Consider the following 25,000-nt stretch of genomic DNA (forward strand, 5'->3'; position numbering starts at 1 on the left):
TTTGTCTGTCCACTTTAAGTGATATTAGACAACAAAAAAGGGGGAGGGGAGTAGGGGGTGGGGGAGTGGTGAGAGAGGGAAACATGTGTTTGTGTGTGTGTGTGGGGGGGGGGGGGATAGGGAGAAACAACGCAGGGAAAAAATGGGAGGAAACTCTAACATCAAACAACTATAACGAATGCCCTATTGGACTTCACAGCAAACCTTCTGCAATAACAAATAGCATCTTGAAATTGGTGAAAATATATTCACAAGAACTTTCGATGAAGTTTGGTAAAAACGATTTTACATTCTTACATTGAAATATTACGTGTTTGCTAGAACTAAGTTCTACTATTTACAAAAGAAACTTCAAAGCATAGACTGTAAAACAAACTGACTTGCCCTCGGTGTACCTTTCCAAACATCGACCCTCGGAACATACAAAGAAATAATTATAAGAGAATTACCTTTAGATGAATGCTGAAACCGCGCATGTGCGAAATACGTATTGACTTCCTGAAAAGAGCTTAAACCATATCTTATTTGATACCCATTGGCACGTTTGTGTCAAACATTTTCGAAAAGTCTGAAACAAATTGAAGTGACATTGACAAACAGAGGAACGGAAGTCCATACCCCATCAGGGAGATGAGTAAAGCACATTTTGACATTAATCATACTGACATTAAAAAGAACGAAAATCCTCATATCATGGTAACGAAAGTCAGATTACACATTCAGAATAGATACATGTGATCATTTACAGATTTACACAGACTGCTCTCTCTCTTAGACAATGGTCAAGCAGGTTCAGCTTTCGTCATACCAGAACTGAAAATGGAAAGGTCCTACTATATTGGTAAAATCGATCTATGTTCAGTGCTGAACTTATTGCTGTTCTTATGGCTCTGAATCACATTCTTGATCTTCCAGTTTGTCTTCCACAAGTCTAGATTTGCATTGATTCCAAATCTGTGTTGTGTGCTTCAAACTAATCAAATCACAAAAAGAAGTCCAAAATTATGATATAAATCAGTCACATAGTACATCGTTTGAGTATGAAGGGAACATATTTTACTTTTGTTGGATTCCTTTTCATCTTGGTCTTCTCTATAATGAAAGGGCTGACAGGACTGCGAGAAAAAGGTGCAAAATACGAACAGGGTGCCATAGAATTTTATGTGCCTCTGTCTGTACAAGAGGGTAACTGACTAACAGTACAAGCACTGTTGAGCAAAGTCAGGGAACTATGCCAGCAAAGTGGCAAAGTTTTAAATTATAGTATGATTAATTTCAAGCAACCGGAAACTATCAATCAGTCAATCACATACAGTGATTTGACAAAATTAAAACAAATTCATGCATTATCTAACAGGATAAAGCTTAATGCTTTTGTAACTAAGTTCACAAAAGATGTCAAATGCATGTGTGTGTGTGTGTGTGTGTGTGTGTGTGTGTGTGTGTGTCTGCGTGCGTGCGTGCGTGCGTGCGTAATACTATGACGCAATAAGCAACTAAAACGAATTACAAGATGATAATTATTATTGTTCAGCAACTATAACGAATAAAAAGATGATAATTATTATTGTTCCTCAACTAAAACGAATGGCAAGATGATAATTATTATTGTACACTAAACCGAATTACAAGATGATAATTATTATTGTACTTCAACGACATGTACACATACAGGAAGATTGCAAACCATAAAGATGCTGTTGCAAAGACTATCATATGTTTAGAGATGCAGAAATCCAAAACAGCAAGTTGGAATAATGAGTACAATATTTGTACTTCTACCAGTGGTTTTGCCTTCAGCGTGTTAGCTTACACAGGCAACGGTCTTACTGCAGCGTCAAGCTGTGATCATGAACTATCCCCCCCTCCCCCATTCCCCCCCCCCCCCCTGCACCCAGTGTCCCACCCCCATGGATTATGGCTTCCTTAGCTGAAGGTAATAAAATGTCAAGGTATCAACGTTCTGTAGATGTGAAGAAAAAGAAAGCAAAAACATAATCGAAATGATGAAACAGTTCTTGTGACCACGGTATATCTATTAGTAACTGGGATCACAGACTTTCGAAGCTCAGCAACACAGTCAATCAATACGTGATTTACATACCCCATCACCCCCTCTCTTTCTCTCTCTCTCTTGTCAGTCTATTATTTTGCCACTATACAGAAAAAGGTAAATGTAAATGACATTGATCATTGTTGAAGCATTTCACTTTCTAACATTAGTAGTAAAGTAGCAAAGTATATAGTTCCATTATTAATCAAAGGCTTCAAGAATAAGCAAGTATTTGACTCAATCAACCGAAAATTATTATGGCTTATTCTCTTTAAGAACGGAGTAAGTGGAAAGCTTTCTATTTATATCAAGAGTATGTATAGTTTCGTTAAGACAAGAATAAGATGTGGCGATAAGCTGACTGGTTATATAAGCTGTACAAGAGGAGTCAAACAGGGAGATGTATGTAGTCCTATTTTGTTTTCATTATTTATAAATGAATTAGTAGAAATTATAGATAAGGGAAGACACGGTGCTTGGTTCACAGTTGATTTCATGGAATTATTCATTTTATTCCTTGCTGATGATATACTTCTGCTCTCTGAAACTATTGTTGGTCAACAGACGCAATTGAATAATTTGAAAAACTCAGCTAACCAGTTACAATTACAGATTAATTTGGATAAGAGTAACATCATTGTCTTTAGGAAAGGGGGTTATTTGGCTGAAAGTGAAAGATGGGTTTATGATGGTAGTGTAATGCCTGTTGTTAATGCATATAATATCTTGGTATATTGTTTTCTATGCGTTTGAGTTTTGTAGCTGTTTGTGAGATTTACCCAGTGGGGCAAAGAATGCATGGTACATAGTATGAGAAAACGTCGTCTGTCGAATAATTATTCTCTGGAATTATTCTTGAAAAGTTTTGATACTCAGATACAACCCATTGTATTATATGGTTCAGAATTGTGGTGATTAGATAGAAAAGCTTTGTATTGTGAGTCTGTTCACCTGTTTCAGCTTAAAAAGTATTTTGGAGTTGAATGAGAACACCTAATGACTTAGTATATGGAGAAACTGATAGATATCCAATGTATATCATTCTGCTGTTAGATGTATTCAATATTGGCTTAAGTTTTTGAAAATGAATAATGACCGATTGCCAAGTGGATCCTACAACATGCTATATGGTTTATATTTAAGAGGCATGGTTAATTGGGTATCGAATGTACGGATATGTTTACATGAACTTGAGTTTGGGTATGCATGGGAATATCAAAGAATAGGTAAGAGAGACGCTGGTAACCTAAAGTTGGTGGTGTGTGTAAAGGAAGATATTGCACTGTGACCAGTGGATTCTACTGTTGCCCCCTGTCCATATGGGGCAATGGCTTTACTGATTTAATCATTGAGTCTTTTAGTCCCCCCCCCCCCTCTCTCTCTCTGTTTCCCTCTCTCTCACTTCTCAGTTCATATAATGTCAAAATTATCAATATCTATCAATGGACTCATTTTGAATAAACCAACCAACTATCCATCTAGAACTAGGTCTCTCCAAGTGCTTCTTTCTCTCTCTATTCCCCACTCTTCCTCTCCAAAGTTGTGTGTGTGTGTGTGTGTGTGTGTGTGTGTGTGTGTGTGAGAGAGAGAGAACGCGCGCGAGTCTGTGTGTGTGAGTACGTGCGTTCATGTAAGTGATGCAAACGGCAGCCTTCAGACAGCCCAGTCCCAGCCTCAGCTGTGTTCCACACGTGGCTCATTTCCCGTCGGGGGTCTTCCCTCCATGACCTGTGGACGTTAGCCAGCGGTCATACAGCTGGACCTCCCCCGTGTTGTGGTACAGCACGGTCAGTTTGTCATAGGGGTTAGCGCTGCCTGTGTCCCCCTGGGACTCCGTGGTCTCAGGGACGGCAGAGTCGTCAGGCAGGACGTCTGCACAGACTGTGGCCATGTCCCCCACTCTCTCGTAGTGTTCTTCCTCGCCCTGTAGTTCGTGGAAGGCTGCTGGAGGTGGTGCTGGTGCTGGTGCTGGTGTTGCCTTTCCTCTGTCTGCTGGGGCAGCTGCTCTTTGCCGTGACGAGCGGCACGTGCTGCCCTCTGTTCCTGGAGGCAGTGAAACAAGCCATCGGATGGGGATGTGTGCGTGGTTATTACCTGTGTGAGTGAGTCAGGGAGAGAGAGATAAAGAGAGAGAGAGAGTATGTGTGTGTATCGCTGTGTGTGTGTGTGTGTCTGTGTGTGTTTGCACTGGCATGCTTACCGTCCGTTGCTTGTTTGTTCTGCTGAGACATCCGCCTGGATCTGAGAACCCTGAAAGCAAAGCGAAGTCAGTCTTTCTTTCTGTCCCCATAGTAAAGATGAACTCCATCATATAAATTGTGGTCTAGACATCTGTAATCTTTGGGCTGAGGTATGGTTTTGATTTTCAGTTATTACCTTTCACACGTGTGTTGCATCTTAGCTGAGGATTAAAAACAAGTCATTTTTCCGCTGTACTTTTCTCATGAAACATATACTTGCAATGATATTATGATTGCATTCCACTATGTTCTTAACATTTTTGTAATATTTACCATTCTCTCCTCTTAACGTACCAACATCGTCAAAATGCTGATAATATGACTACTTGGATCAATATTTCTCATATTTTTAGCTGACAGGACTTCCTTATATAAATCATATTTATAAACAGACTTTACCGAGAACAACTTGACAGATCAGAAAAGACTACTCACGATAATAGTTTAACGTTTTCACAGAAAGAAACGCATGTACTTTATTTGAATGATGATAATTATGAAGCCCCCAAACCTGCCTAAATCCATCTCGATAAATAAACCAAAATTGCATATTAACCAACGGTTAAAGTGAAAACGACGCTCTGGTATTATATTGCTAAAGGCAACCAGCCTTGCCTGCAAACACCATTGAGGTCAACATTGAAACGGATATTGAGCTTCATTACATATCAGTCAGACCAAGCTTATCTTTATCTGCACCTGCAACATTTCTGTTCTTTCAAAATATGTGGTGCTGCTTAATGGGAATAGTATGCGTAGATCCAATAATTCTATGTCTACAAAACTAGATATTAGATTAGAAATCAGTTATACTTATTATGTGCATGAATCATAGCCATGACCACAGCTTACCATATTATAACACCCAGTATGACGATACAGATGCCAAGGAAGGCGATTCCGCCACCAACCGCAGAACCTATGATGACGGCATCAGTGTTTTTCTCTGTGAACAACAAACAGCAAAATGTGTCAGACATCTGTCTGATATGACAAGTAAATTATACGTCAGGAATATATCTGTTGTGACCGGAAAATTACACGTCGGACATGTGTGCCGTGACAAGCAAATGACATCACAGGTCAGACATGTCTGTAGGTAAATTATACGTCAACCATATGCCCGTTGTGACCATAAAATTACACGTCAGACATACGTCTGTTGCAAATGGGGAGTTTGTATCATACTGATACGTCCCTGCCCGGCCCGTTGTCTGCCCAGACAATCAACGCTTTTCCCTGCTTTAAGCCCTGAGTCTTGGCCAACAAAGAATAACTGTGAACCATGGCAAGAACAGTGAAGAATGTTCGGGCATTTGAGTTTGACACTACGTATATTGAACCAGACATCGAGTAAAATGCAATTCCCATTTTCGTGTCATATACCATACCTTGTCAGACTGACAGATTTCAAGGCAAATTCAAATCCTGTCGCATAATTATAGCCCATCTGATCTCAAGAGAGCCATTTCAGGGCTGTTCAAAGGAAAAGGATGACAAAACCCTAGTGGATCGTAGGGAAGCCTTCATAGCAGCAACAGCTGTGTTAACTGCGACAAAGGAAATCCCTTGGAACCATCAGCCTTGGTCACACGGAAATCCCCGAGACACCAGTTGAAAGGGATTTCTAAACGCCAGAAGGCTGCCTCCAGAACATGCCACTGAGGTACAGAGTGCTGAAAGGCCACCAATGAAGCAATAGCCCTCACTTCGTGTGCTCTCGTATCCAAGCAACTAATATCTATCTGGGTCTGAGAATATACTTCCAGAACAGCCTGAGAGAACCCAACAAGAAATGGTACAAGCTGCAAAGCCTTTCTTGTGTTTCTCATGGAGATCATCAGACGTATCTGAGAGGAAGTCTACAGCAAGATCTATCCCAGTATTATTTGAGACACCAGACTGGACATAGATACCGATCTTCATGCCCCTTGGGCATGGGTTTGATCCTCAGAGAGAAAGAGGGACACCCCCGGGGCTTAGTTCTTATCCAGAAACTCCGGAAGAACACGGAGTGTGATAAAACCGTGGAAGGCCATGTCCTGAGGCGATCCACTGCCCAGGATGGACGAAGAGTGCCACCTGTTGAAGTAGGCAGGGGGCTGTGTGCCAGGAGAGAGGAGTTGAGTCACTCAGACGTCATCTCAAAGAACCACTCGCCCAGACAGGGCATGTCCCAAGGCGTGTCCTCTGGGACCAGCACAGTCTCAGCTCCCACTGCTGGAGGTCCCTGAGGACCCGGAGACCTTGGGCATCGTTCAGAATCACGAGGTGAAACCAACCCGGCATCTGGGGTTCGACATAGCAGGGTGGAGTGTGTGAGGTATAACGACCAGTACAAGTCAGAACGCACACACTGAGCTCCAGAAGAGAAAGGAAAGAGAGGTAATCAGGACGGAGCGAAGAAGGAAGAAGCAGGATCGTATCGAATACCAGTACTGATATAGAGGAAGGACCGGAAAAGCAAGTGCACAACAAACAATGCTCAAACTTCGCGTAAAGGTTGAGGCGAGACAGAGGTAAAACCTGGCACACAAGTCAACTGTTGGCCAAAGTATGACTATCCAGAGTTGCAGACGATGAGCACACGAGCAGCTGAGCACCTGGCAGAGGTGTCTTAGCAATGCACTAGCCGTGAAGCGTGCAGACCAAATCGACAAGCCCACTTAATCACTTATGAACTGTGTGACAGATAAAGCACAATTTGACTTCACCTCTCTTCCTCACACACACACACACACACACACACACACACACACATACACACACACACACACACACACACACACACACACACATGTTCTGTCTGTTTGTCTCTCTGTATGTCAGCCACACTTCCTCACACTTCCTTCTCCTTCAGTATTGTCCTCACTGCTCTGGTGAGCATTCACAACATGAACGGGATCAGTGTCCTGCAACACCTATCATTCTGACATCAACTCCCTTTTTGTTGCTGTACGACTGAGGATCAAGGACGGTGTGTGCTGTGATCCTTGCTGACCCGAACGACACATCAGACCATATCAAACAGTGGTACGATCAGTCACATCGACAGTCAGCCCGCCAGTGAACCCAGCTTCCTCTCTCTTCCTTTTGGCTTGAGGAACATTGTTTGCAGAATATTCTCTGTCAGTCAGTCTGTTTCTTCATCTGTCCGTCCGTTTTCACGACGCCCCTCCTGTCTCTCTCTCTTTACACACAGACCATGCACCTGCTCGATTGCTCGTGAATAATTATGAAGAAATCATTACTCTTTGTTGGAATGCACATGAATTTACATTCGCTGGTTGAATATCCACATGCCAAATCCACTAATCTTACAACTTACCAAGTAGATGATCAGACGCTTTTCATTGTTCATGTCAAAGAGAACCCACCCACACTAACTGAATCAACTGCTGGTCAAGAAAGACAAAGGGAAAAAACACATGATTGTTTCATTGTGCACGTACCTTCAGTGCAGTATAACCCCGTGAAGCCTTCAGCACACTGTCCTGTACACCTTCCCGTGTCGTGAAGACACTCACTGCTGACCCGGCAGTTTCCACACTTCTGGTTACATCCAAGGCCGTAATACCCGTCCTCACATTCTGAGACAAATTACACGCTACAGTGTAAAACGATTATCAAGGAAGTGACAGCTTGTTGTATTAAGGCAGGCAGATAAGATAAGCTAATAAAACTATCAATTCACCCAGACGGTTTTGTTGCAGTTAGTTATCCCGTAGTCTCGTAGACCGTAGGGGCACCACACATTTGGCAACCAGCCTCCTCCATCACTCGTGGTTGTCTGTCCTTCTGACTGTCTCAGTCAGGGTTAGAACAGTCCACTCTGAGGTGTTGTCCTCCCATCTCTTCCTCTGTCTGTCTCTTCTTCTTGCTCCCTGCACTGTTCCCTTCAGGAAGGTCTTGGTCAGTGCTGATGAACGCGATACGTGGCTATACCACTTCAGTTTCTTTACAGTGGTCAGTAGATCATCATGTGTCCCAGTATCACTTCATTGTTTCTGATGTGGTCCATGTATGTGATGTCAAGGATCTTCCAGAAGCATCTCATCTCTTAGGCCTGTATCTTGTTCTCTAGTTCAGCTATCAATTTCCATGTTTCGCAGGCATATGGAAATGTGGAAATGACAAGGGAGCACATCAGTCTGATCTTTGAGCTGAGCTTGATGAGAGTGTACTGGGTGAAATAGTCACGAAGTAGATATGCAGTCTGGGCTTAAGGTGACACCTGGCTGACCATTCTAGAGGGCATCCATTGCCCTTCCATAGTAAAAGGCTCTGTCAGGGTGGCCGGATGTATTATCCCACCACACGATAAACTTCCAAAGGTTTATTTAAAAGTTTTCTCATACGCACCATGTGGACCAGATGCAAGGCATGAGACATTAATGCAGATCCCCCAAACCAGAAACATTCAATAGCATTGTTGTCAATAACTATTATTTTTTCTCAAGGCCTGACTGGGTTACGCTGCTGTTCAGACATCTGCTTGGCAGATGTGGTGTAGCTTATATGGATTTGACCGAACGCAGTGACGCCTCCTTGAGCTACTGATACTGATACTGGTACTGATATTAATGTTAGACCAGTGTCGTCCACAAGCTTCCAAAAAGGGCAGGACACATAAATACGTATTCCTACAATGAAAAGCAGAAAGTACTGCATTTGCATGCACTCTGATTTGACTGCTGAAAGTCCACTGAGAACGAAAGCCAATTTAAGCCAGGCATAACATATGGCTGTCTTTCCCTTCAGGAGAATTCAATTGGACCCCAGCTGGTAGCAAAGAATGACTCACCTCCCCCCCCCTCCTCCTAACCCTCTTGATCACCCAGTTCCCTTAATAATGCGTTGATGTTGTGTGATTACAACACTGAAGACAGATACCTTCATTACAGAGCGGCGGCTGCCATCCATCCTCACAGCCAGACTGACAGTGTCCGTTGGTGACGTCACAGTACCCCGTGGTCTGTGGGTTGACACAGTGACCACAGTGTTCTGTACAGTTCTGTCCGTACCTCCCGGCCTCACAGTCTGTGTGACAGAAAGGTGTGTGGGCTGAAACAGCTGAAGTCATGGTGCAACGGAGCTGTAGATTGTTTTTCTGGTTGGCCGTTTTTAAATATATAATGGGGATAACAGTTGCTGTGTGTGTGTGTGTGTGTGTGTGTGTGTGTGTGTGTGTGTGTGTGTGTGTGTGTGCCTGTCTGTGTGTGGTGAAGGAGGGAGGAACTGGAATTAAGATGCACGGTGATAAAGGAAACAATAAAATAACGATGTGTTTTTTCAGTAAGCATCTTCAGCTCACGTGCTATGATTTCACAGTCATTCTCATATATCGAAAGTTTTTAACAATGTTTCTACAATACTACTGCCACTACAACAAAACAAGAACTACTACTGATGATGATCATCATCATCATTATTTTTGTTATTATTATAAAATACAGAAACATGTGAAGACCAACGTGATTTTTCTACCATATCAATGAAAGTTAGAGAAAACAACAATCTGAAAAAGAAATTCCCGATAGGACGTCGATAACAACAGTGTAAACCAGAACACGTCAGTACAGTAAGCAATCAATATACTGTGTTTAATATACCTGGCTACAGAGGTCTTCCTGTTTGTAAAATGAACAGAAGGGAAAACAACGTATTGTAAGAGGACATCAACTTAACAAGTTGTCAGTTTTCTGTGTGCACTGTACCCTGATCACAGCGGTCACCACGTCTGCCGGGTGGACAGAGGGGACAGTGGCCAGAGGTCTTGTCACACACTGTTTCTGGGTGACAGGTCCACGTGCAGGTGGAGCAGAAGGTGTTGCCTTGAGGCTTGTAGGAATCATCCAGACACTCTGAAACAACAGTAAGAACAATGCTCACACACACACACACACACACAGACACGCGTGCGTGCGCACGCGCACGCACGCACACTCACACACATACACGCGCGCGCGCACACACACACACACACACACACACACAAGATGCTGCCTTTAGGTTTGTAGTCATCATCCAGACACTGAAACAACACACACACACACAAACACGCACACACACACACACACACACACACACAAAGTGTTGCCTTGAGGCTTGTAGTAATTATCCAGACACATTGAACACACACACACACACACACACACACACACACACACACACACACACACACTGTGACACCAGCTCCCTGATGGAAGCAACATGGAAGAAAAGAAATGAGCAATAAGTACTAAGGTGTTAAGTTCATGTAAGTCTGTGTTTGAGCAAACAGCCATGAACCCACCCCTCTCCCCTCCGGCCCGGATGTGGTAAACCATGCACAACAGAAGCAAGGTGTGTGAAAGTGTCAGAGCCACACTAACCTGTACAGTCTGGAGGCTCCAGGTTGCTGTTCAGTGTACACTCCGTACACCCTGTGCCTGTGTCCCGATCACACTGTCGGCAGTTAGCTGTGCTGCAGTTCTTGTCGCACATGTCTCCGTACCGACCGTCAACACAATCTGGGACATCAGGATTGGTCTCAGTTATTTTCAAGACAAAAATAATTGACACGCAAAATGGACTGATGTGGCTGTCGTTTCTTAACGTATGTCTCAAGTTTCCTGGGAAACTGATGCCCTTGACCGCTCTTGCTGGAGGATGCTGTGCTCAAGTGGCATAAAGACTTTTTGAAAACAAGAGAATGCCGGTCATTAAGAAGAAACGTGAGTGAAGGAAGCAGGGCTCAACTTCTGGAGACGTTTTCCCTTGCAACACCTGTGGGAAGTGCTGTGCATCCAGAATCGGCTTCTTCTCCCATACGAGGATACACGCCGACAGATAAGCCTGCCTGCCTACTCGTCCGTCGGTCCGACGAGAGACTCCATTATATTATCCCAACAGATGGTTGCGTCTTTGTTTGTTTGTTTTGTTTGTTTTTTGTTGTTTTTGTTTTTTTTTTTTTGCCGTCAGTTCAATTTGCTCTTTCCTTAGTTTTCATTACTGCAGTGAGAAATGGTGTGATCAAATGTCGGTAATGTTATCTTTACTTAAGTCGCTGATCACCTTCATTTTAAATTTTAGTCCTTCTTTTCTTTCTTTTTGGGACAAACATAATTGATTCCATTAAAATGAAGCATGAAATTGTGGATATTGCTTGATAACACCTTTCAATATTATCTTAAAATCGTGCCATTACAAACAACACACACACACACACACACACACACACATACACACACACACACACACACACACACACACACACACACACACACACACATATATATATGCACACATACAAACAAACACACATGTATAGACACACAATTATCTGCACAGACATGCACACGCATGCACCCTCTCCCCACCACCTCCCACAAACTTTTGCAGATGTTTGTCTCTTGTCAGTAAAAAACTTTTTGTTGTAACGTTGATGTTGCTGAAGCAGTTATAATGGAAAACAAACTAACCGTCACATCTGCCTGTTTCCTTGTCACAGTACTGTGACACACAGTTGATGCTGCACGGGATGCATGTATTGCTGGTGGTCTTGTAGTACCCATCCTGGCACTCTGAAAAGTCAGCATGTATCATTGAATAAATTGCTGTAAGACAAATCTTTTTTCACAAATTAGCATGCAAACATTCACATTTACACGCGTGCGCGCGCGCGCACACACACACACACACACACACACACACACACACATGCTGCCTTAACGCTTGTAGTCATCATCCAGACACTCTGAAATAACACACATGCACATGTGCAAGGAAGAAACACCAGATCCCACACAAAGAAACATCTATATAACAGCAACGTGAAAATGAAAGCATGTGCAACGTCTACTGAAACCATACATTAATGCAAGTTTGTATGTTAGAAAGCTGGTATCACCCCCCAACATATATGGTGAACCACGCGCAACAGAAGCAGGATGTATCAACTCACTCAGGATAGACAGGACGGCTTCTGCGTGTCTATCCCTACTGATCTAAAAATATTTTTAAATCGGTGGTCTCCCCCCCCCCCCCCCCCCCCACAGACCCCATATAGCTTTCATTGTTACAAATGAGGTAATGAGGTATTCCTTGTCTTCTACCATTCTCCAAAGTGAGAAATAAACGGCTTGTAACATGTTAATGATGTCAGCAGCGCTGAAACAGTGTCCTCGTAGCCTCTTTTGTCGTTTGTGCTGAGAGAGTTCAAGTGTCAGAGGCAAACTAACCTGTACAGTCTGGAGGCTCCAGGTTGCTGTTCAGTGTACACTCTGTACACACTGTGCCTGTGTCCCGATCACACCGTCGGCAGTTAGCTGTGCTGCAGTTCTTGTCGCACATGTCTCCGTACCGACCGTCAACACAGTCTGGGACATCAGGATTGGTCTCAGTTATTTCAAGACAAAAATATATGATACACAAAATGGGCTAATGTAGTTTCTTAATTTGTGTTTCAGGTAAAGGGTCAGTGATTGTTTACTTTTCACACGCATCTGTCACACTCACTCGTGACTGATCACTTGTAGTACCAGGGATTACTTCCCCTTCTGTGCATTTCCCAACAGAAGTGCATGTCAGTGTCTAGTTTGCGTGGCGTTTAGTTTTGAATAATGAATCATGACTGTGTAGGCCTTCTACATTTGCACTGTACATGTCCCAGTGACGGTTTAGTCTTTGTAGCTGTTATGTTTTGAAATTATAGATCTTCCTTTGTTTCATTAGTTGAATAGCTGTGATCTCATGCTGGTAATGTTCTTTTTATTCAAGTAGCTGACCACGTTTCTGTTAGATTTTAGATTTTACAAACATTGTCCCGTTCTCTTTCCTTTTTTTTCTTCTTTTGTTTTATTTTTTCTAGACAAAGAAATCCATTCAAATACAATAACATATATCATCGTGCATATTGTTTGCTATCACACCTCACTAAATCTTAACATTGTACCATTTCAAATCCATACACACACAGACACAGACAGACAGACACTCACACACACACACACACACACACACACACACACACACACACACACACACACACACACTTTGTTGCAGATGCATGACATCACTGTCAGGCTAATGATGCTGAAGCAGTTGCTATGGAAAACAAACTGACCGTCACATCTGCCTGTTTCCTTGTCACAGTTCTGTGACACACAGTTGACACTGCACGGGATGCATGTATTGCTGGTGGTCTTGTAGTATTTATCCTGGCACTCTGAAAACAGTCAACATGTATCATCCGATGAAATACTGTGAGACAAAGCTTTTTGACGGGTTAGCATGTGAACGCGCGCGCACACACACACACACACAGAGAGAGAGAGAGAGAGAGAGAGAGAGAGAGAGAGAGAGAGTCAGTGATACCAGACCTGACACAAAGAAACATTGCATATCACTATAAAAGCAACGTAAAAATGAAAGCATGTGTAAAGTCTACTGAAACCATACATTAACCCTTTCATCGCAGTCAATTCAGAGTGCAAATTCCCTTGTGCTATAAACACACAAAAGATGGTGTCTAAGAATAGCTGGGGATTCCTCTTGCGATGTGTAGAAAATACGGCCTGACCTACCACCGAAATTAATTAAGAGCAGTAGGTTCATGGATAACAGACCCATGATCTGGTCACCTTTCAGTGACATGTGTCCTCTACCTAGCTTGTGCATAAATGCAAGTTTGGCGGTGAAAGGGTTAATGTAAGTTTGTATTTTAAGCTGTTATCACTCCCCAACATATATGGTGAACCATGTGCAACATAAGCAGGATGTATTAACTCACTGAGGACTGGCGGACAGCTTCTGCATGTCTTCCCCCACTGATCTAATTTTTTTTTTAAATCAGTGCTCTTCCCCCTACATAGATCCTATCTGATGCCCAGTGGGTATCGGAATGAACGAGCCCATGGCTTTCATCGATACAAATGCGGTATTCCCTGTCTTCTTCTATTCTCGAGAGTGAGAATCTGCTGCTTGTAATATGTTAACGATGTCAGCAGCACTGAAATCATCCTCATCGCCTCTTTTGTCGTTCGTACAGAGAGTTAAAGTGTCAGAGGCAAACTAACCTGTACAGTCTGGAAGCTCCAGGTTGCTGTTCAGTGTACACTCTGTACACCCTGTGCCTGTGTCCCGATCACACTGTCGGCAGTTAGCTGTGCTGCAGGTCTTGTCGCACATGTCTCCGTACCGACCGTCAACACAGTCTGGGACATCAGGACAGGGCTCAGTTATTTCAAGACAAAAATATATGACACGCAAAATGTGGCTATCGTTTCTTAATGTGTGTCTCAGATAAAGAATCGGTGACTGTTTACTTTTCACATGCATCTGTCACTCTCAATGGTGTCTGGTCACTTGCAATACCGGAGATCACTTCCCTTTCTGTGCTCTGTTGTCGTGTTGTATCTCCAGACCCTTTAGGTTTTGTGTGATAGTCCACTGAATCGGAGTCACTCCTGTCTGTGCATTTCCCAACAGTGTTGCTTTTCAGTACCTGCTTTGTGTGACGTTAGCTTGTGTGGCGTTTAGTTTGTATAACTAATCACAAATTTGTACTATATACCTATCTGTCCTAGTGACGGTTTCGTCTTTGTGGGCCTTATATCAATACAGTAAAACTTACGTTCATTACTGCCGTGAAGAGCCTTCCTTCTTGTTTTCGTTTCTTTCTTTTTTGTGGACAAAAATCCATTCGTCTATGATATTTTTTTTATATAAGTTAATCTGCACATTGCTTGAAAACACACCTCAAAACTATCTTAAGATCTGTCATTCCAAACGCACACAGGCATTCACACACACACACACACACACACACACACACACACACACAGAGAGAGAGAGAGAGAGAGAGAGAGAGAGAGAGAGAGAGAGAAATAAATTGAAGCAGTTGATCAAATATTCATACACGGTAGCGCTCTCGTGCTTCTTTGAAGGAAAAGCAATTTTCGAAATTTATTCCCTTTAACTATATGTGTGTGTGTGTTTCTGTGTTCAGAACATGTACATGCTGCTGAATGAGTGGGCTGAGGCTGGTGTGTGTCTTCATGTCAGCAGTAATCTCTGTATTTACTTAGTAATATAATGTTGATGTTCCTGAAGCAGTTACATTGGAAAACAAACTGACCGTCACATCTGCCTGTTGCTTTGTCACAGCTCTGTGACCGACAGTAGACATTGCACTGGACGCATGTGTTGCTGGTGGTCTTGTAATATTTATCCTGGCACTCTGAAAACAGTCAGTATGTATCAGATTAGCATGCAGAAAACACACACACACACACACACACACACACACACACACACACACACACCACACACACACACACACACACACACACACACACACACACACACATATATATATGCACGGAAGCACATTGGCAGTTCAGAAACAGTCGCACACACACATAATTAAAGGAAGTAAACTCTTGAAACAAGACTAACACTAACGAATCACCTGAACACTGTGATCCTGTATAACCAGTGTTGCACGGAGAACACTGTCCTGTCTGTCGATCACACCCAGTATTCTGACATCCTGGGGAACAGGGGGTGGTGCACTGGTCCCCGTACCTCCCTGCAACACATCCTGCACACACACACACACACACACACACACACACACACACACACACACACACACACACACACACACACACACACAGAGAGAGAGAGAGAGAGAGAGAGAGAGATTCATATATTCCTTCAATGTGCCATCCATCACATGTGATGTATCGGCGTTTTTGCTGTTGTTGTTTTCGTTTTCTGTAGATATATATATATATATATAGAGAGAGAGAGAGAGACAGAGACAGAGACAGAGACAGACAGAGAGAGAGAGAGAGAGAGAGACAGAGAGACAGAGAGACAGAGAGACAGAGAGATTATCGTTGTACCTATAGAAGACCCAGGGGTCGAAACATGTCGCCTCCTCGTCTAGCGTTTCATGTTATATGTAAACAATGTTTCCCGTTCCTCCATGAGTTCAGTATTGAACCCACCCTTAAAAAAGATATTATATACTTATCTGCAGATATCGTGTGGGACAGCACTCATCGTCTTACAAATGCCCGTTTGCTCGTATCAGCAGTTTTGTTTTGCCTCTTTGTTATACGGATATATGTATCTGACAAATGCGACTCAGAAGCGAAAACAGGTTGTGTTGTCAGACAGACGGTACTGACTGTGAAGTTTCGGGTAAAACAGGACATGCGGTATTTCTCTGTCTGTGTGCAAAGAATCCCCACTGTCATTCATTAACACAATTTCCACAGATTCTCTGGTCTGAACAGATGAAGAAAGGGATGATACATCGGGGGAAAAAATTCAGTTCTAAAATATTCAAAGTACATGAAAAAATATCCAGTACGTCAATTATTTCAGAGAAATCGTGAAATCATTGTGAATATTGGACAGTCAGTGGCATTTCTGTGTGGTTAATTTGTTCTCGCATTTGTGATACATATATGTATTTGTTTACCTATCAGAGTGGAATTCCCTTTTTTTTCTTTTTTTTTTTTTTACAGAATTTTGCCAGAGGACAACACTTTTGTTGTGAGGGGTTCTTTCTACAGTGCGCCAAGTGCGTGCTGCACACGGGACCTCGGTTCATCCTCTCATCCGAATGTCTAGACGTATATAAGCGTCTCAACCATTCTGCAGCCCTGCTCCCTTAGAATGTTCTGAACGTCTATATGCTGCTGAATGGGTGGGCAGATGCTGGTGTGCATACAAACACAGACACTTTTGTTTCAGAATGTACGTTCTACCTTACTCACCGTCATAACAATACCCAGTGTCCTTGTAACAGAAGTTTTTGCCCGGTCCTTTCCCACACTGTTGACTGCATTGTGAGTTACACGATGACCCGTACGTGCCCACTGCACACTCACTGACTTCACTGGGCACTGTACACACACAATGACCAGTTTGTCTGTAATTATAACACTGGAAATATATATATATATATATATATATATATATATATATATATATATATCAACCATCGCAATAAGCGTATCGGAGTTGGAAATATGATATATTGTCATTGTTTTCTTAAGTGTTTTTTTTCAGTTTAGGTAAATGTCCATAATATCTTTTAAACTGTACTTTTAAATTTTTGAGAAACCGTGGAATGTGTGTTACGTTCACACATTTTTATTTTTTATAATGGTTTGACAAATATTTTAATTGTATTGTTAGTAGCATTAGTAGCAGTCATGGTAGTGGTAGTATTGTTGGTGTAATAATTCTTTACCACAGGATACACTGGGATATGAAACTGCTCTTCCTCATCGTGTAGATCACGAAACACGGAAAACTCAAAACTTTGATACAAACATTACCAAAGTAAAACACTCCCAAAACAGCGTTCAGAAGGACAAATCTTGACCGTGTGTCGGGTTTATGTGTTGATGTCGGACAAACTACATTAGGTAAACAGACCGTGTGTCGGGTTTATGTGATGATGTCGGACAAACTACATTAGGTAAACAGACCTTGTGTCGGGTTTATGTGTTGATGGAAGGGCAAACTACATCAGGTAAACAGACTGTGTGTCGGGTTTATGTGATGATAAAGGACAGACTACATCAGGTAAACAGATCATGTGTTGGGTTTATGTGATGATAAAGGACAGACTTCATCAGGTAAACAGACAGTGTGTTGGGTTTATGTGTTGATGGAAGGACAGACTTCGTAAGTATAAGCTTATGTCAATCTCTGATATAAGCCAAGCGTTGAGCCGGACACACAGACACACACACACGGGCGCACAAAGCTTACGCTTGGGCCAACAGCAAAGTGAGAGCTGTATTGTCAGTGGGTTTTCCACCGCAGTGGGAAGTCATTGACAGCTTAGTATTTTGTGAAGGACTATGGCTCTCAAACTGGCAGGCACTGGCTCTCTGTGCTGCAGCCTTGGGGGCTCGTTGGTCTTTGGGAACCATCCCAACGCCGACCGTGCTAAAACCATCTTGACTAGGAGAGTGGGGGTGTAATTTCGGCAAGGCATTCTCCACTATAATTAAATGCTAGCCCAGATAGTTGGGACATAACTGACATACATACAAGCATACATACATATAATTATATATAGGTATATATTACTAATCCGCACACAATCAGCTTCCCTAAAAACGCTGAAACTCTAGTTATTACTATTATCATTATTGTCATGAAGCATCACTTCGGGACTGTGACGCCCATTTGGGGGGAAGGGGTGTAAAATTCGTTATAGTCTGCTGGTCCACATTTCTCTCTGTGTGTGTGTGTGTGTGTGTGTGTGTGTGTGTGTGCATTTACGCATGCGGGTTTGTGGAGAGATATCCGTGTCATCTGTGTGTGTGGCTTATGTGTCTGGAAAGCTGTACGTGACAAGTTCCTGTACCAGGGGTCCAATTCATGGTGACTGATTTACGTATGCCCGGTGTGAAGCAAAACGTCCGGAGTTTGATCGTCAATACTTTTGCTGCAGCGAAGTCAGAGTTCATGGAGGAGGAAGGAAGGTATGACAACGAACAACTGGACTTCTCACAAATAGTTCTTGACAACGGTTTTGCCCGAATAAGTTCCCTTGTGCGCATGCTTGTCAGTTGCTGCACGGACTGAAATTTACGTTTGGCTTGCTCGGCCTTGAATCATTGGTTTGTTATGTCCGGAGGGCATCACGTGCGATCGTGCGGCATGCACTTGGGTGGCAAACACCAATGACTCTGCTCTTATGTATTGAAAGCACCAGTGTGTGCTTGCCTCTGTGTGTAATTATAATTTGTATGTATTATGTTTCTTTTTGTTTCATTTTAATGAAAGGCACAATAGAAATGCATTATCATTATCATTATTATCACCATCACCATATCCACTTCCGGATGGTGCATTCTAATGGACTGCAGTACAGTCTTGCGAAATCGCAATACTTTAGAATAGAATCGAATACTTTAGACGTGGACTTCTGCTCAGTCACCCGGCGCCATGAATTCCAATTTCTGACGGATTGTCTCGGACAACAAGTTTACTCCGGGCGTTTCCGTGTACGCCTTCCCCATGAAGTGGACCCCAGTTCCAGTATGGCTCACCCCAGTGATTTTATGTAGCACGCCTCAAAAGTGATCGGTCGTTTTTATTTAACTGAAATAACAGAGAAGACTTTGATGCCCTCACGTTTCTCAAAAATTGCATCAGGCTGACAGAAAGTAAAGTTAGCAGACCAAAGCACATGCGATGCCACTTTCGTAGTACCCTGTACTTATGTGCCTGTGACATACTCACCCCAGATTTGCATTTCAGCCATATTAAGTGTCCGAGCGTTACCATGCAGCCCAGCTGACTGTCTGGTGATACGGACTCTCTGTCCATACATGACGGCAGGACACGTCACGTCCACCCTTCTGGTGTTGGAGGGGATGGACTGTATTGATGCACATTGCTGGCCGTCCACAGTGATGGTGGAGGGGTACAGGCGTTCTTCAACTGAACATGAAAAGGTGAGACAATTAGTCCACACACAGTTGCTCAAACTGGTAAATACGTATCAAGAATCAAGAATAGATAATCCTTTGACCACTTTGGGGTGTGTGTGGCATTAGGTAACAGCATTGATATTTTTCAACAAAATTAAACTTCGGTTTTTCTGTTTAATCGAAATAATGTTTTCACGGTTTGAATTGAAATTTTTTTTAATACACACACACACACACACGCGCGCACACACACACACACACACACACACACACACACACGCACACACACACACACAGAGAGTATAATCAGATTAATGTCCCATAATATGCAAAAATTTTCCGGCTCATGGCAGATGTATGCATCAATGCAACTTCCATACAATGTAGTAGCTTACTACTTTGTTTTAAATGAAAGAGAGAACACGCACACATTCCATTTTCCTTTTCTTCTTCATCTGTTTCTTATAATTCATTTATCAAAGTCAACTGCCACGTGCATTTTGAAATTCCCTGCTTTTCCTTGTGGTCACCAATTGTTCGTTTTTCATAATTAATAGATGATTGTGAACTTTACTTCCAATAATGTTTTGGTCAGCTAAGTGTCATTTTTTATGGACATCATACCAATACAGTGGTAATGAATTAAGGAACCATATATCATTATTTGGTGAATCCGTTTCGGAGTCCCAGAGAGAGAGAGAGAGAGAGAGAGAGGTGACACAGGCAGACAGACAGACAGACTGGTAACACTGTGTGGCCGATGTGAAAGAAACCCAGCGTCACGTGACACTGGATGGAGGGACAGGAAATGAAAAGAACCGGGTGTCACGTGTGTACCTGGGACACGACCATCACATGACGTGTCTGACCCGGAAAACACCACTCACATCCAGGACGTGCCCAGACTGTGATGTCGTGCACGGGGTACACCCTGCCCAGGTTCACCTCCCACCACGGGTTGTTGGGGTCACTGCGGCTGGTGTGGATTCCGTTGTCAGGGTAGTCTCTGTCTGTGTCTCCATTGGCTGCCTGGCTGGAGTCATCAGAACTTGAATTGTACTTGCTGCTCTGATCGTATGTCTTACCAGGTGCCACGTTGACTGTAACACACACACACACACACACACACACACACACACACACACACACACACACACACGCTGATAAAGTAAAGTGATGTGCTGTATTGTGCTCTCCTAGATACTTAGTGTATATGAAAATGCGAGCAGCAACTTTGCATCTTGGTCATGGCTGATGATGATAGTGTTATCACTCTTACTATTATTACTATGATCGTTGTCATGATTTCTTTTCTGATTCCGAAGTTTTTGAGGCGCCGAAGAAAGTACAGGCGCTGTTGTGCTTTCTTAACAATTTTTTCCGTATTTTTCTCCCATTTCAAATCGTTGGAAATGATCAGTTCGAGAAATTTAAATTCGCTGATGATCTCTACTTGCTTGTCCTTAATGACAAAAATAGTACTGTTGTATTGCAAGAAAAGAGCCACGTTAACTCACTCAGTACGGCCAGTCCTCTCTTCTCCTCCACACAGACCCCTCGGATGTCCAGTGGGTGTCTGAATGACCCAACCTTTAGTTTCCGTCGTCAGAATTGTAGTATTCTTTGTCAACATTCACCTCTTCAGTATAAGAGCCTTCCGCTTGCAATATTTTGATGATGGTAATTGGGGTGAAACGCTGTTAACGTCGTCTCTTTCGCCGTTCGTATGGAGAGAGTTAATTTTATGTTGTGACTCAACTCCAAGGAAATTGATAGGGCACTGACAGCAGCGAGGGGTGGGTGGGCGGGGTGGGGGTTGGGAATTCACACACGAGAGAAACGAACTGAAACTATGCTTCTACTTGACCATTGTTATCAGAAGAGTAGGGGGACATAAAAAAGGCTTATGTGCACACGGAACTGGTCTGACCTGCCAAGCACACCTTTGCATGAATTCGTACAGGAGAGAAACGAACTGCAGCTGTTTCTATTTTCCCATTCATATCCACCCTGTCCAAGAGAGAGAGAGAGAAATAGAAAAATAAATTGAAGCAGTTGATCAAATATTCATACACGGTAGCGCTCTCGTGCTTCTTTGAAGGAAAAGCAATTTTCGAAATTTATTCCCTTTAACTATATGTGTGTGTGTGTTTCTGTGTTCAGAGCATGTACATGCTGCTGAATGAGTGGGCTGAGGCTGGTGTGTGTCTTCATGTCAGCAGTAATCTCTGTATTTACTTAGTAATATGATGTTATGTTCCTGAAGCAGTTACATTGGAAAACAAACTGACCGTCACATCTGCCTGTTGCCTTGTCACAGCTCTGTGACCGACAGTAGACATTGCACTGGACGCATGTGTTGCTGGTGGTCTTGTAGTATTTATCCTGGCACTCTGAAAACAGTCAGTATGTATCAGATTAGCATGCAGAAAACACACACACACACACACACACACACACACATATATATATATATATATATATATATATATATATATATATATATATATATATATATATATATATATGCACGGAAGCACATTGGCAATTCAGAAACAGTCGCACACACACATAATTAAAGGAAGTAAACTCTTGAAACAGACTAACACAAAGGAATCACCTGAACACTGTAACTCTGTATAACCAGTGTTGCACTGAGAACACTGTCCTGTCTGTCGATCACACACAGTATTCTGACATCCTGGGGAACAGGGGGTGGTGCACTGGTCCCCGTACCTCCCTGCAACACATCCTGCACACACACACACACACACACACACACACACACACACACACACACACACAGAGAGAGAGAGAGAGAGAGAGGGAGAGAGAGAGAGAGAGAGAGAGATTCATATATTCCTTCAATGTGCCATTCATCACATGTGATGTATCGGTGTTTTAGTTGTTGTTGTTTTCGTTTTCTGTAGATATATATATATATATATATATAGAGAGAGAGAGAGAGAGAGAGACAGACAGACAGACAGACAGACAGACAGAGAGAGAGACAGAGAGACAGAGAGAGAGATTATCGTTGTGCCTATAGAAGACCCAGGAGTCGAAACATGTCGCCTCCTCGTCTCGTTTCATGTTATATGTAACCAGTGTTTCCCGTTCGTCCATGAGTTCAGTATTGAACCCACCTTTGAAAAAAGATCTTGTATACTTATCTGCATATGTCGTGTGGGACAGCACTCATCGTCTTACAAATGCCCGTTTGCTCGTATCAGCAGTTTTGTTTTTTCCTCTTTGTTATACGGATATATAGATCTGACAAATGTGACTCAGAAGCGAAAAACAGGTTGTGTTGTCAGACAAACGGTACTGACAGTGAAGTTTCGGGTAAAACAATGCGGTCTTTTTCTGTCAGTGTGCAAAGAATCCCCAAATACTGTCATTCATTAACACAATTTCCACAGATTCTCTGGTCTGAACAGATGAAGAAAGGGATGATACATCGGGGAAAAAAATCCAGTTCTAAAATATTCAGAGTATATGAAAAAAATATCCAGTACGTCAATTATTTCAGAGAAATCGTGAAATCATTGTGTATATTGGAAAATCAACAGTCAGTGGCATTTCTGTATGGTTGATTTGTTCTCGCATTTGTGATACATATATGTATTTGTTTACCTATCAGTATCAGAGTGGATTTCTTTTTTTACAGAATTTTGCTAGAGGACAACACTTTTGTTGCAAGGGGTTCTTTCTACAGTGCGCCAAGTGCGTGCTGCACACGGGACCTCGGTTCATCCTCTCATCCGAATGTCTAGACGCATATAAGCGTCTCAACCATTCTGCAGCCCTGCTCCCTTAGAATGTTCTGAACGTGTATATGCTGCTGAATGGGTGGGCAGATGCTGGTGTGTGTACAAACACAGTCACTTTTGTTTCAGAATGTAAGTTCTACCTTACTCACCGTCATAACAATACCCAGTGTCCTTGTAACAGAAGTTTTTGCCCGGTCCTTTCCCACACTGTTGACTGCATTGTGAGTTACACGATGACCCGTACGTGCCCACTGGACACTCACTGACTTCACTGGGCACTGTACACACACAATGACCAGTTTGTCTGTAATTATAACACTGGAAATATATATATATATATATATATATATATATATATATATATATATATGAACCATTACAATAAGCGTATCGGAGTTCGAAATATGATATATTGTCATTGTTTTCGTAAGTGGGTTTTTTTTTTCAGTTTAGGTAAATGTCCATAATATCTTTTAAACTGTACTTTTAAATTTTTGAGAAACCGTGGAATGTGTGTTACGTTCACACATTTTTATTTTTTATAATGGTTTGACAAATATTTTAATTGTATTGTTAGTAGCATTAGTAGCAGTCATGGTAGTGGTAGTATTGTTGGTGTAATCATTCTTTACCGCAGGATACACTGGGATATGAAACTGCTCTTCCTCTTCGTGTAGATCACGCAACACTGAAAACTCAAACCTTGATAAAAACATTACCAAAGTAAAACACTCCCAAAACAGCGTTCAGAAGGACAGATCTTGACCGTGTGTCGGGTTTATGTGTTGATGTCGGACAAACTACATCAGGTAACAGACCGTGTGTCGGGTTTATGTGTTGATGTCGGATAAACTACATCAGGTAAACAGACCGTGTGTCGGGTTTATGTGTTGATATCGGACAAACTACATCAGGTAAACAGACCGTGTGTCGGGTTTATGTGTTGATGGAGGACAAACTACATCAGGTAACAGACCGTGTGTCGGGTTTATGTGTTGATATCGGACAAACTACATTAGGTAAACAGACCGTGTGTCGGGTTTATGTGTTGATGTCGGACAAACTACATTGGGTAAACAGACCTTGTGTCGGGTTTATGTGTTGATGTCGGACAAACTACATTAGGTAAACAGACCGTGTGTCGGGTTTATGTGTTGATGTCGGACAAACTACATTAGGTAAACAGACCTTGTGTCGGGTTTATGTGTTGATGGAAGGGCAAACTACATCAGGTAAACAGACTGTGTGTCGGGTTTATATGTTGATGTCGGACAAACTACATTAGGTAAACAGACCTTGTGTCGGGTTTATGTGTTGATGGAAGGGCAAACTACATCAGGTAAACAGACTGTGTGTCGGGTTTATATGTTGATATCGGACAAACTACATCAGGTAAACAGACCGTGTGTTGGGTTTATGTTATGATGTAGGACAGACTACATCAGGTAAACAGGCCGTGTGTTGGGTTTATGTGATGAT

General features: G+C 42.5%; 1 protein-coding gene across 1 annotated transcript in view; it reads right to left on the reverse strand.

The window, feature by feature from the left end:
- Window positions 1-3,608: 3,608 nt before the first annotated feature.
- Window positions 3,609-25,000, reverse strand: part of LOC143299422 (uncharacterized) — a 27,737-nt gene continuing 6,345 nt past the window's right edge. Inside the window, exons 4-22 of the mRNA XM_076612607.1 lie at window positions 23,671-23,799; window positions 22,369-22,500; window positions 22,040-22,141; window positions 20,636-20,848; window positions 19,558-19,758; window positions 17,067-17,195; window positions 15,746-15,877; window positions 15,413-15,514; window positions 14,352-14,489; window positions 13,400-13,501; window positions 12,516-12,653; window positions 11,757-11,858; window positions 10,668-10,805; window positions 10,011-10,157; window positions 9,187-9,333; window positions 7,746-7,883; window positions 5,146-5,239; window positions 4,254-4,303; window positions 3,609-4,096 (exon numbers count right to left, since the gene is read on the reverse strand). Of these exons, the coding sequence (XP_076468722.1) occupies window positions 3,750-4,096; window positions 4,254-4,303; window positions 5,146-5,239; window positions 7,746-7,883; window positions 9,187-9,333; window positions 10,011-10,157; window positions 10,668-10,805; window positions 11,757-11,858; window positions 12,516-12,653; window positions 13,400-13,501; window positions 14,352-14,489; window positions 15,413-15,514; window positions 15,746-15,877; window positions 17,067-17,195; window positions 19,558-19,758; window positions 20,636-20,848; window positions 22,040-22,141; window positions 22,369-22,500; window positions 23,671-23,799 (2,681 nt within the window). The 3' untranslated portion in view covers window positions 3,609-3,749. The remainder of the gene's footprint in view (window positions 4,097-4,253; window positions 4,304-5,145; window positions 5,240-7,745; window positions 7,884-9,186; window positions 9,334-10,010; window positions 10,158-10,667; window positions 10,806-11,756; window positions 11,859-12,515; window positions 12,654-13,399; window positions 13,502-14,351; window positions 14,490-15,412; window positions 15,515-15,745; window positions 15,878-17,066; window positions 17,196-19,557; window positions 19,759-20,635; window positions 20,849-22,039; window positions 22,142-22,368; window positions 22,501-23,670; window positions 23,800-25,000) is intronic.

The sequence above is a fragment of the Babylonia areolata genome, chromosome 25, assembly GCF_041734735.1.
Source record: "Babylonia areolata isolate BAREFJ2019XMU chromosome 25, ASM4173473v1, whole genome shotgun sequence".
NCBI classification, from domain to species: Eukaryota; Metazoa; Mollusca; class Gastropoda; order Neogastropoda; family Buccinidae; genus Babylonia; species Babylonia areolata.